Source organism: Tachypleus tridentatus, chromosome 7 (assembly GCF_004210375.1).
Source record: "Tachypleus tridentatus isolate NWPU-2018 chromosome 7, ASM421037v1, whole genome shotgun sequence".
In the NCBI taxonomy this organism is placed as follows: Eukaryota; Metazoa; Arthropoda; class Merostomata; order Xiphosura; family Limulidae; genus Tachypleus; species Tachypleus tridentatus.
This window is the reverse complement of record NC_134831.1, coordinates 22,848,371-22,861,007: the sequence shown is the minus strand read 5'-3', so window position 1 is coordinate 22,861,007 and position 12,637 is coordinate 22,848,371. Positions and strand designations below refer to the sequence as shown.

Below are 12,637 nucleotides of genomic sequence, written 5' to 3'. Positions count from 1 at the left end.
TTAGTTCTGTGAACTACTTCAATTTGTGAGGGTCAGGTGACATAAGAAATTATTATCCTTGAATTGCCACACATATACTTTTTATGCTAATTTTTGTGTTCTTGTATGGTATAGGCTGTCAAAATATGGTTGGTTCTACTATGCATTTTCAGATTTCAGCACTTATAGTATAAATGTATGAATCTGAAAACTAAAAAGCCTTTAATTTTTGATCCTACATCTTTTCATACAGGCATATCTGGGTGAAATGTTGATATTCTTATGTTAATACATGATAGGTGTAGTCGGTTATTTTGTAACAGTTAGTTTCACTTTTAAGATTACCAACAGTGCAAAAATGAGCATAATCTTAACAAATGTAGTGATTGCTCATTAAAAGCCAAGCTGAGATCAATAACAGATCCAATTTGCAACTGGAAATTTCAAGTGACATTTTATATTTTATTTGTTATGTTTTAATTTAACTGTTCATCCATATTTTTGCTGTCTTATATTATCTATGGTAATAAATAGATTGTTAAGAATCCAAAAACATGCAAGTGATTGAGAGTATGTGTTATACACATGGTAATATTGTAAAAGTGCCACATAAAGAAACTACGTTGAATATAATTACCAAATATTGTGTTGATTCAGTTACAATGTGTTTGTGAGATGTGGTTAATTGTAATATTATGTGTTTTATTTGTATGTAGATGTAAAATAACATTGAATATGTAATCATGTAACTGCATATAGGATTTTGTGAGAAAAAAAATGCTCTCAGATATAAAAACGTTAGAATATATATGTATATGTACTACAATTTAACTAAAGCATTAAAAAAGTATTAAACTCTCTTTATTTCAAGAATTAGTAGTTACATAGAAAATGAATATTTTTCTGAAAGTAAAAGACATCAGCAGAATATAGTCTTTTTTCTGTGAAAACCAAAAATAATATGATACTTTTTTTGTTCATTTTACAGTTTAGAAGTCATTTGGACAACCTTGCCCAGCAAATTATCAATCAAGCAGAAATAAAAGCAGGTTTAAAGTACAAAATTAGTTCCAATTTTGTCATGGCTGGTTTTCATGGTCCATAGACTGTAGCTGCCAAGAGATCAAATTATCCTTGATTATTACATATCCTCCTTGGATATTCATCAAAAACAAAATGTATTGAACTTATATCACCATTGTTTTTATACTTGGAACATACATGTGTAAGTAGCAGAACACTGTTTTTGTATTTGGAACATACAGCGTTAGTACTTGAACATTGTTTCTGTATGTGGAATATGCATGTGTAAGTAGCAGAATATTGTTTTTATACTTGGAACATACATGTGTTAGTAATAGAACATTATTCCTATATTCAGAACATGTCATTAGCAGAACAGTTTAATATTATATTAGTTATGAGCACACAATTAAGATACTAAATTTTGAGGTTTTTGTTCTTAAGTTTCGATAATTAGATGAAAACTTTTATGAAATATTGGAATAATAAAGTCCACATTGTATTAACCTTGCTGTTGTATCACATATATTTAGTGATGGAGCACATATTTTCAAAAGGAAGAGTCCCTACAAATTTGAGTTTCATCCCTAAGTGAATAAAATGAAGTTTGGCCTTAGGAAAGTTATATCCCCTGGTGGAACAGCAGTAATTCTTCAGTTTTACAGTGCTAAAATAAGGGGTTTGATTCCCCTTGGGGAACACAGCAGATCATCAAATGTGGCTTTGCAATAAGAAAACACACTAGGAAATATATTATTTTATCCTTATTAGATGGATAACAAACACTAAACAAAAGGTGGACATGTGATGATTAAAAGATTTTTGTGAATTGCACTAATTTGTAGGTTTTGCCCTTTTTAAACATACCAGTCTTCATCTCCAGTATTATCTGTTGAAATCTGATAAATGTAGATCTTATTTTTCTGTCTGTCACAACCCAGCAGATTTTGTTTAGGACCTACAAGAACAACAACTTTCATCTTCTTTATTATGTAGGCAGATATGCTATTGTCAGTTCTCTTGATAACACATCTTTGATTGCACCTAAACAACAAATTATGAAAACTTCATACATGTGACATAAAAGTCCTGAGGTTTCTTTACATGTATAATCACTGCTATTAACTGTTAATAATTTGTTGGACACCAGAAGATACTACAATTACTTCTGATAACTCTTGGAATCTATTAATTTAAATATGTCTAACTATTAGCATTATGTAAATATTTAGTTTAAGAGAATAGCAGTAAAGATACAAAATAGTCATTAAGTAATTTTTCATTATTAATAATTTATATAATTATTTATAGATTTTTAATACTGCAGTATTGCTGCATGCCAACATGGTTTCATGTACTGAAAGATGTCATTTTGTGGTCACTTGGATGTAATTGTATCCAAAATGGCTGTTCTTACATGAAGTCAAGGGATCTAGTCTCACCACAACATTATTACTCCCAGTGCCTTCAACATTTGCAAATTACAACACTTCAATGGAATTAGAAAAATATAGTCAGAGCCTTTAAATCTGTTTTCAAAAGCCACATAGATGGGCAAGTTGACTAAATAGATAAATTGTGCACAAGTAATATATTTAGACACTGAGTTAAATGTGTCATATAGCTTTGATGTCTGGATAACAGATAGGAATTGTATATATATCCATAGAAATAAAAATATAAAATTAAGTAAATACTGTTAGATACTAAAATACAATGTAAATATACAATCTACATGTGAATAAATACAAGGTTTCACCATGAAATAATAATATTCTAAGTTAGCTATTTATATACGACTCAAAAAATGCTTTTTAACTGTTAATTGTATTTAACAGAATAAAGTGTAAAATTGCTTCAAGCTTAAGATGAAGGGTCAAAAACACCACCGCCACTGACAGCAAACATACCTTTAATGAAAGTAATCAAATATATTTGAAACTTGTGATCTTCTGAATAAGTTAGTTGAAAACTTTTCTCAAAAATAAAGCTGGTAGTAACAACCACACTTAATGTCTTGCCCCATTAGGTTCTGTGAAGGATTGAGATTGATTGGTATACTTTGTTTTAGTTGCTTTTTGAATTTGCTGAGATAATTGTGTTTTTTTAAAGCATAAGTTTACCCAGTTTGTTATAATCTTAAAGAAATGCCACATACTTAACAGCAGGAAGTTTCAAAGGACAATAGTTCCCAGCCATAGAAATGTGTAAATGCCTAGTTACAGTTTCAAATACATAAATTTTCCATAAACTAAATACTAAATTATTGTATGAAAAACATCTACACTACTGTTACATGCTGCGTTTGCATGGTTTAAGACAACTGTACACCCACTAGTTATAAATCAGCTGCAATAAGATTGTTAAACTTTCTTCTGCCATTTTGTGGAGACAAGAGGGTGAATGTTAACACCAAAAACAGGATGCCTGCGAGTTGTTTCATAACCAATAAGGATTACTGATATATCAAACAATAACTCTCTTCATGTTGTATGGTGGTTGATGAAGCTTTGATATCTAGAAGCATTTTCTCTTCAAAAACACACAAATTTTAATAAATACTTTTTAATCATTGAATTTGAAAAAAACAAAGCCATATGCCAAACCATGTGGTCCACATTATGTAATTCACAGTTTGATATATATTTATCTGCTAACTACAATTAACAGTGTGTCCAAAAACTGCAGGCAGATAATGCACTACAATGACAACAGTTTAACATTGTAATAACAACATCTTTCCTTTACTGTAATAGGTAAATATGCAAGTTCATACTCAATTCTGAACATTTAGTTGTTGAAAGTGTTTTTTACTTTCTCAGTATTAGCAGAGATGTCACGTCAGGCAGCTGTTTGTACTAGCAATTAGTAATTTTAATATTTTTATCTCATCATAACAATTGTGGTTAATAACATTTTCTAAAATGTTTTTTTTCTTCTTCTCAGGGAAGTATGGCATTGGAAAATTCGGATTGTGCTTTTTCATCATATCCAGTTCATTAAATTAACATAATTCAATGTACAGAGCTCAAAATTTTTATGAATTTTACTGATATCAATTGTAATGTTTTTATACATTAAAAGTGCAACCCTATACTGAAAAAATAAGTTTTTAAGAACTTCAGTGTTTTAGTACTATATTTAAAATTATGTCAATAAAGGTGTAATCAAACCCTCATGTACAATCCTAGTGAGTCTTGTTCCAAGGAGAGTACTTTTGTTTAAAACAGTGTTATGTTATAAAGAAATGTTTGCTACACATACCATAGTTATTTTATAACTGTTTGAGTCATAAATACCCAAAGTGTAAACATTTTTTATATATCTGTTTGTGGTGCCATTCAATAGGTGGCACAATATTTCATAATCCTAAATTGCCCTTTCTGACATTGAGATCTTGTATTTCAATAACACAGATGGCACCATTATATTCAACATTTCAGCCACGTACATAGATATATAGACAGCCATGCCACTACTCCATTATAGTAAGGTAATATCAAATCATATGTACGGTTTTGAAGTATTTTATTAGGACTGCATTTTATCTAATGTTTCACATAGTATCTCAATTTATTAGGTAAAACAATACTTTATTCACATTGTTTTAATAAGACAGTGCAAAAAATTATTTACAGGTATGATTAATAATTTTTCCTTTTTTTACTAATTATTTAATACGTAATTCAAATTGCAGTGAAAATATACTAATTATTTTACTGTGGAATCCAATGACATGAAAATTTTTGGTGGCATTATTGTTCAAAACTCAACAAAAACCCCTATCTACAGTTTATTTCTTCTTACATTAGTTTACGAGACTAAATATACGAGAGAATGATAAACGTTTTAAATGTTATGAGTGACTTTTACAATACATTAAGACTAGGGAACATATGCTCTTCCTTTGATTGGCTATATGTTCCTGCTTTGATATTTTATCTAATAGCACAATGCAGTTGTTTTGACATTGTTTAAGATTAAATATTAATGGTAGTTTAAATATATCATATTAAATGAGATATATTCTCTTTTGTGTATTTTTTGTAAGTTATAGAAACATTATTATTTTTAAATACAGTATGTAATAATCAGTGATGTTGAGAAAACCAACTTGTAGAGAAATATTTGGGTTGAGAAAATTTTTTTACGTAGAGGAGTGAACAATGTTTCGACCTTCTTCGGTCATTGTCAGGTTCACAAAGAGAGGTAACTGACCGGAAGCTGACCACACGTTTGAAAGGGGTTGTGTAATGAGTGTTGGAATGTAGAGGGCAGGCTTAGATGTTGAATATACAATTTCATATTATTTATTTATTTTTTATTATTTATAAGCAATTGGGAAATATCACTTTCTGCCCAGGAACAAGAAAAAGTAATTTTGTTACATTGTGTAATCTTGAGCTTATTATCTCATACCTACAGTTAGCATAAACCATTTTGTATGTACTAACAAGAATACCACATTGCTGATGAATTAGGGTAAGATTACTTCTAATTTGAAACTGGAACATAATGTTCAAGTTTCTGGTTAGCAGATATCACTGCTTTCTCATAACTGGAACAACTTAACAGTTTCAGTTTGTATGGTTACTTTTGTTGCTAAATGAAGAATAAGCCTACCACCCAGTTATCTGATCTATGTCATAACTAAGAATTCAGACACCTGGTATGTGGAATGTTTTATTAGTAGTGGAATAAAGATGATAAAGCACAGTGCAAAACTATAACAAGTCTTTATTGACTGGAGAAAATTGAAGTTGAAGAGCTGATTATTTATAAAGTACTTAATGTGAAAATTTAATTTAATGGATAACTATTAAAGTGCTAAGTAAATAAAAAAAATATTTAAATAAAGGCAAAATGAGAAAAAAAAATCTCAAGTCAGCAAACAGAAGAATGTGAGAAGTAAAGATATTACACTTAAGAGCAAGTCTGATCTCTTTCAGTTTTGGAAATTACAATTCTCTCTCTGTAGCTGACAAGTAAAAAGAAATTGAAGACTCCTCTGTTTCACATGACAATCACAGAGCAGTCCCACATAAACAACTCTCCCATGAAATTGTTCTATGGCTGTATTTAGCATGAGCTTCGTTAAATTTAGTACGTTCAAAAATCAGAACTTGGAAATTTTAAAAAATTTTGTACATGTACAGTAGGAGAGTGAGGTATGTGATGTTTGTATACCACAAACACCAAAGTCATAATTTTCTGGAATAAACACAGACTTTACTGTTATTTCCTGGCAATGTTTGCCCCACTTCTAAATTGACAACTTCTGTGAGATGTAGGAAAGTCTATCTTTAATATGAAACAACATGCTTGTTGATGAAAAAGTTGGAGTTTAAAAATTATGTGTGTATCACTGCCATCAAAGATGTTTATGCTGTAGAAACATAAAGGCAAGCTAGTAGTTATAAGTTCCTCTAAAAGAGATGATTTAACTTCACTTAATTCCACTATCTTTAAAGCTTTTTGACACAAGTGTGCAAACAAAAATTACAATAACATTTAACCAGGAACAAAGTGTCCAGATATTAAAGAAACATTTTTTTGTTATCCAATTAGAAATCATTTGCCAGAATTTTTTGATATTCAGGTTCAAACAGTAACAGTTTTCTTTATAAATATCTGTAACTTTAATACACAGTTACTTAAGCTATACTGAAATTAAGTTCATACATTTTAATGAATGGTGATCTAATATCTTCAACTCAAAAGTTGATTTTACTCAAAACAACAATAGACTGACAGTAAGTAATGAATAATGAAAAAAGGAAATCCTAAATAGCCATGGCACTTGAAATTCTTTTAACCAAAAATAGAGTATATTAAATTTATGATTCTCCTACCTTTTAAATAGCTATATTTTTGTGCATCAGTAATACTAAGCATGGGACATGTGTATACCCAATTCAATTTTATTACTCAACTGAAATTGTTTTAGGCAGGATTAGAGTAAGTTAATTGTTAGGCATGGTCAAATAAACCAGTCAGAAGGATTTGAGCTTCTGAGTCCAAAACTGTAATTAGATCTCAAATTGGTCAAAAGATAACAGAGATAGGAGCTAAATGTTCTACTTGAAGAACCTAAGGCCATTCCATAAGGCTCTATGCCATAGCTAAAAATAATTAATATTGGACATTCCCAAAGTGATGTAGTTCAAGAAAGGAATACTGACTGCATGGAGAAACAGGTGTGCAATATTGAAATATAATAAAGTACATTAGTGGGGGTTTGGACTAATTTTGGAATGGGTATGCTCTTCACTCAGATAAAGTGTAATCTAAATCTTGGTGGTAAAGGTCAACTGGAAACAGAGTCAATGTTCTTCATTATCTCAAGGTTTATCCATGCTCAAATCACATACAAGAGTTCCACAATTTTGTCATTTGAATGATAGGGCTGTGGATACAAAGCTTGATCCAAGGTGTAGTAGCTAAGACACGAGGACTGCAACATGATATGAAAGCAACCAACCTGCAAGTTACAGGATGTTGCATGTGAAACCATTGGAATTAAGAAGAGAAGGCAAGCAAAATCTAAGTGGACAAACCTTCACTCCAACCTAAAGCAGCACAAAATGTAACAACTCAGTATTGTGGGCCTAGGCACCCAACCTAAAAGTTAGAATGTTGCACATGAGCCCCCAGAATTAGAAAGGAAAGGCAAGCAATATCAAACAGGAGAGGTATTCTCTCTATCCTGAAAAACCTCAGCATGCAACAAACTAAACCCACAATTATGGAGCTAGTTGACATCTCGCTCATCCTGAAGAAACAGACATCATTTGACATGGGATTATGAACTAAAATCCTGATTCCAAAACCTGAGATCCAAAGTAACACCTTTTGCCCCTGTAATTATGAGAACCCTCTTTAATAATAGTGAAAAGTAAGAAAATGACCAAATAGAAGGACCATGGTGAAATAACCAGATAGCAAAATGTCTTCTCTGAACTGAAATTAAGAGGAGACTCCTGCCCAGGCTGGAGCTCCCCATCCAACACCCAAAATCATTCTAGACAACCATGGAACTGGTGTTGGAAGAAATGCTGGATACTATCTTAACCCAAGTATCCTCGGAGGGAGGATAACCAGGTTTGCCCTATTCTCCTTCAGTGGAATAAAGAGTACAAACATCACTTGAAATGAATACGCCTTTGTACACTACCCCAGCAACTAGAAAATGAGAGTGGTAAGGACTCCCTTGCTCCACTAGAATATAGTAGGGATTTGCATTGGAGAATCCTGAGGAATGATGCTTCAGAGACAGTGCAGTAGGTGAACCATATGCCTTAACTTGAAAAAAAAAAAAACCTAATTTTTTTCAATCCATAGATTAGCACAGATAGACAAAGTTGCCTTATGCTTTACTCATGATAATCAATTATCTTAGTGCTGAAAAATCTGACACTCAAGGCATAGCCATGAGGTACTTCTGTGAAGATGTCTTTCCTTTAAAAGTTTTGAACAAAAATAGGGCAATGGCCATGCAACCCCATAAATGGAGGTCCCATAAAATTCAAACTTCTGTATGGTTTTATAATCCTTCCCAAAATGAGAGTACTTCTGATTTGCTTTTCAAGTAAAATTAAGTGGACTGCTGCCTGCAAAAAAAAACAACATTTACTGTTGAGGAGGAGACTGTTTGATTAAAAAAACAAAGCAAGGCAAGTAATAGCTATTTTCTCTAGCACATTACACACACAACTAACGTAATGGACCTATAAACAGAAGGAAGTTCAGGATCCTATCTTAATTGGAACAATGAATGACAATAACCTGACCCTAAAAATGGAGAAACCACTTTTACTAAATTCAATTAAAAAGAACTCAAATAAGATCATGAGTATAAGAGAGGGATGTAACACCTGAAATGTGTGTTATCAAGAAGATAAAGTGGTTATGCCATATGACAGATGTTTTGTAGAAATATCTCTTCAATCAGTATTTTTACAACTCTGGAGTGGACTGTATCAGTGCAGGTGTCTCATTAATGGCTGAAGTTTAACATACACTGAACTAACTATACTCAGATACTTTGATAGTGGTAACTTTGATATTGTCAGTTGAAACAATTAATAGAATTTATTTTTAACTGTGCCAAAAAATGTCATTTTTGTTTTTTATTCTTGATACCCATAACACAGTGTGTTTAAAAATTATTAATAGTTACAGGATTTATAATACTGATGATATTTAGTAGAAAGAAGAAAAAGCATCAATACAACTCTCCTTGGCAATGCATATCCTGAAGACCTCATTAAAAAAAAATACCACAAATAGGCAGATATTAATTTTCAGACAGCTATATATTCCCCCATATCCATGGTCTCTAAAACATAAGATGATATAAACAGCAAAACAGTATTCAGATGCTACAATATAATATTATTGTAGTTACTACATTCCAAATCTTTTATATATCCTGTAGAATAAAAACACTATTTTTAACATCCCCTTGTGAAGTGAATTCCAGTACATTTCAAAATAAAAAAAAAATTCTGGAGCTAAATATACATACACTGTTTAACACTGATTCTATCTTCAGCAACCCACTATATCAGAAAAATAAGGATATGAAAACAACATGTGACAAAGAAAAAAAAAAAAAAGTCTGCTACATGCACCTGACTGATGGAACAATCTAATTAGAAATTAGCAAAAACCTGTAGTTCCCTCCTTAAAAACTAAAATAGTTAATTCAATCAGTAATGGGGAAGACCACAGTCAAGTGAATAATACATCACCATCTGTAACAAGACCCTGGATTGAAATGTAACTTACTAATAGAGATAGTTTTACCTGGAACTTCCTTGAATGTGGCAGGAAATTAACAGTTCTGAACACAGGATATAAACTAAAATGTGATGAGTATCTTATAATAAAGAAGTGCATTATGATAAGATTTAGTTATTGTATAAGCTACTAATCATGATTGAAAGTTACAGAAATACTGATCAGAAAATAATTTCATGTGTATCAACAAAAAGAAATCAAGGTAGCAAAAATACTTGAAAATAAATAGAAATTTACCTATTTAAACCTGTACTTTGCAGCAGTGTGATACAAAATAATAATTCAGTATATGTCTCACTTTTCCTTATCTCAGCATATATATTAAAAAACAATATGTACATGAACTTCAATTTCAAGATATTTTTTATTAGACTTATTAAATTGTGTACCTAGTTCTCAAGTCACTCTTAGCTTTGTTTAGTAATCAAAATTAAATTTATTATCCTTCAAGATTCATATACATTGAAAAAATATTTGTGATGTTAACTCAGGAAAACCAAAGTATTCAGAAGAATTTTAAAATGACATACTACAAGGATTCACTTTGTACCTGGAAGAGGGAGCTCTAAACCTTCTTTTGCTTCAAAGAAAGTATATGACAATGTAAGATCATTTACATACTCCATTTTTGGGTCCTCAGTAAATTCAGGATCAATGTAAAAAAATACTGGCATATCTACCTGAGGATTAAAAATAATATTTTATAAATGAAAATATATTAAGGTATTTCATAAATTTTAATAAAGAAGATTATGAAAAAAATATCAACATTCCACAGCCAAACCTAATAAATAGAGGATGTTATTTTGTAAATTTTATATATGATTATATTGTTTCCATAAACCACTTATCTCTGAGTCAAGTAGAGCAACATTGCTAGGTAAATCCAATAATCATCCAGAATGCTAAATCCAGTGGCATACCAGGTTTCAAAAACAGTGTCAAAATAAGGAAAATATAATTTTGTTGGAACTAATGCAAAAACAAAAAAACATTTCATCACAAGCAATGTTATGCTCCTGGCTAATTTGTTATACAATCTCTAATGAAAAGCCCACACTCCTACATTTAGGCTTTCTATTGCTACCTGCTTTATATTATTAACATAATTTGTTAATTCATATCTTTGCTCCTCTGCAGGTTACAAGGTGCTCTGTATGTTACAAATGTAGATGTAATAATAATAATGGAATAACAGTTACTGGAAATATAACCCATAAAAAAGTAGACAAAAGGAGAAAAACACTGAGACACTGCCTGTAGCTTTCTCTCAAACATGCAGATACAAAGCCAATTTGGATCAGACTAATAAAAGTGAAGGCAACACATGCTTCCTGAGAGAATGTAAATGTGAAGTGATACATTTAGGACTATTATTGATAAGATGAAAGTCATGACCAAGTTTAGGTCAAGAGAAAAGTATATTGACTACTTGGTTTACTTTAAGAGTTTCTTCATTTAGCCAATTCTTACATGTATCAAATTTCTTGTATATTCTCTATTTGACCCAAAGATTCAGTGTTACAAAAATAATTAATTTGGTTCAAGAATTAGTCTCATTACATATTAGCTCATAAAGATGCTATTATAGTTACAAAAATCATTGTTTAGACCACATGGAGTACTGTGTGTTCAGTCTTGGGTTGTTGCTTGAGAAAGAACATTCAACTGTTGGAAGGAGTTCAGATAAGGGTTACTAAGATAATATCTGGTTTGAAAATATTGTCATACAAGAATAGGTTTAAATCTTCAAATTTTTCTCTTGAGAAAGAAATAGCTAGAGAGGATTCAATTGAGGTGTTCAAGATTCTTAAAGAAATTAACAGTGTTGATGCTTCATCTTTGTTTCCTATTAAATAGTGAAAATGGTAAGACAAATTTTAGCAGATTAGGAGTCATCTTCATTTAAGACAAGTTGGTTGGCTTGTGTAATGGGTTGACTTCAGATATTACAGGTGCAGTTAATTTAAGGGGTTTAAAGAAAGACTTAAAAATATTTAAATAAGAACTGGCTTTAAATATTTCATTATTGAGTTAAGGTAGTATATGGGATGGATCAATAAGTCCCTTGTCTTTGAACTATATGTATTTTCTGTGAAAACACCATGTAATATGTTATATTAATATGTTCAAATATTTTCAATTACACAAGTCAAAAAATCATAATTTGGTCACATATTGAACTAAAAGTAAAGTACTCCAAAAAGGCCAAAGAATGAGAGAATATGTTGTAGTTCAATTGCTTGACCCATATTAATATATCTTTAGATGCACTTCCTCCACTGTTTTGTTGACAGCATTAGTTAAAATCTATGGTGTATAAATGCCCTCAATGTCAATGTGCAGGAGTTAGGGCATACCTGAAATACCTCCCTTTCTGCATTAATATAGTCTCTGCAATCTGCAGAGCATACTTTCAATCTCTCAACGAATTATGTTATGAGGAATCATATTGTACATTTACATAATCTTATAATTTCCTTGTTCCATGAAATTACATGGAACTTACTTCAAAGACTTTTTGTAAACAAATATCTTTTCCTTTTCAATTCACTGTAGTCCACCAAGAACAATAATGTACAACAGTCTTCTTGCACAATCACACCTTTCACTTTTGGCTTTTCAGCCTCAAAACTATTAATTGTTGATAAAAATATAAAATTCAATTCATCTCCCCAGTGGAAATACAACTGTATCAGTGAATCTAAACTAAAATTCAAGTAATTATATAAAATTAACAATGGTGCAATAGAATATACTTAAACTAATGTAATCTCTCTTGTTTAATGAGACAAAGAAACTAGAGAAATTCATTAATGCTCTAATGAAAAAT

At 30.9% G+C, this 12,637-nt stretch overlaps 2 protein-coding genes across 9 annotated transcripts in view; one reads left to right on the top strand and one right to left on the bottom strand.

Annotated features, from left to right (window-relative positions):
- LOC143255296 (centromere protein M-like) overlaps window positions 1–5,729 on the top strand; it is a 47,940-nt gene extending 42,211 nt beyond the window's left edge. The window contains exons 6-7 of one of the 2 annotated variants that reach the window (XR_013030528.1): window positions 968–1,204; window positions 3,949–5,729. Coding sequence is in view for 1 of the 2 variants with exons in the window: in XM_076510743.1 (XP_076366858.1) it covers window positions 968–1,084 (117 nt within the window). In the remaining variant the exon portion in view is untranslated. Of the gene's footprint in view, window positions 1–967; window positions 1,509–3,948 lie in introns of those variants that run through there. The other variant, XM_076510743.1, reaches the window with a different exon arrangement.
- Window positions 5,721–12,637, bottom strand: part of Cox11 (Cytochrome c oxidase copper chaperone COX11) — a 27,603-nt gene continuing 20,686 nt past the window's right edge. For all 7 annotated transcript variants that reach the window (XM_076510741.1, XM_076510742.1, XM_076510740.1 and 4 more), the window contains exon 6: window positions 5,721–10,484. In XM_076510741.1, coding sequence (XP_076366856.1) covers window positions 10,344–10,484 — 141 coding nt within the window. In that variant the 3' untranslated portion in view covers window positions 5,721–10,343. The remainder of the gene's footprint in view (window positions 10,485–12,637) is intronic.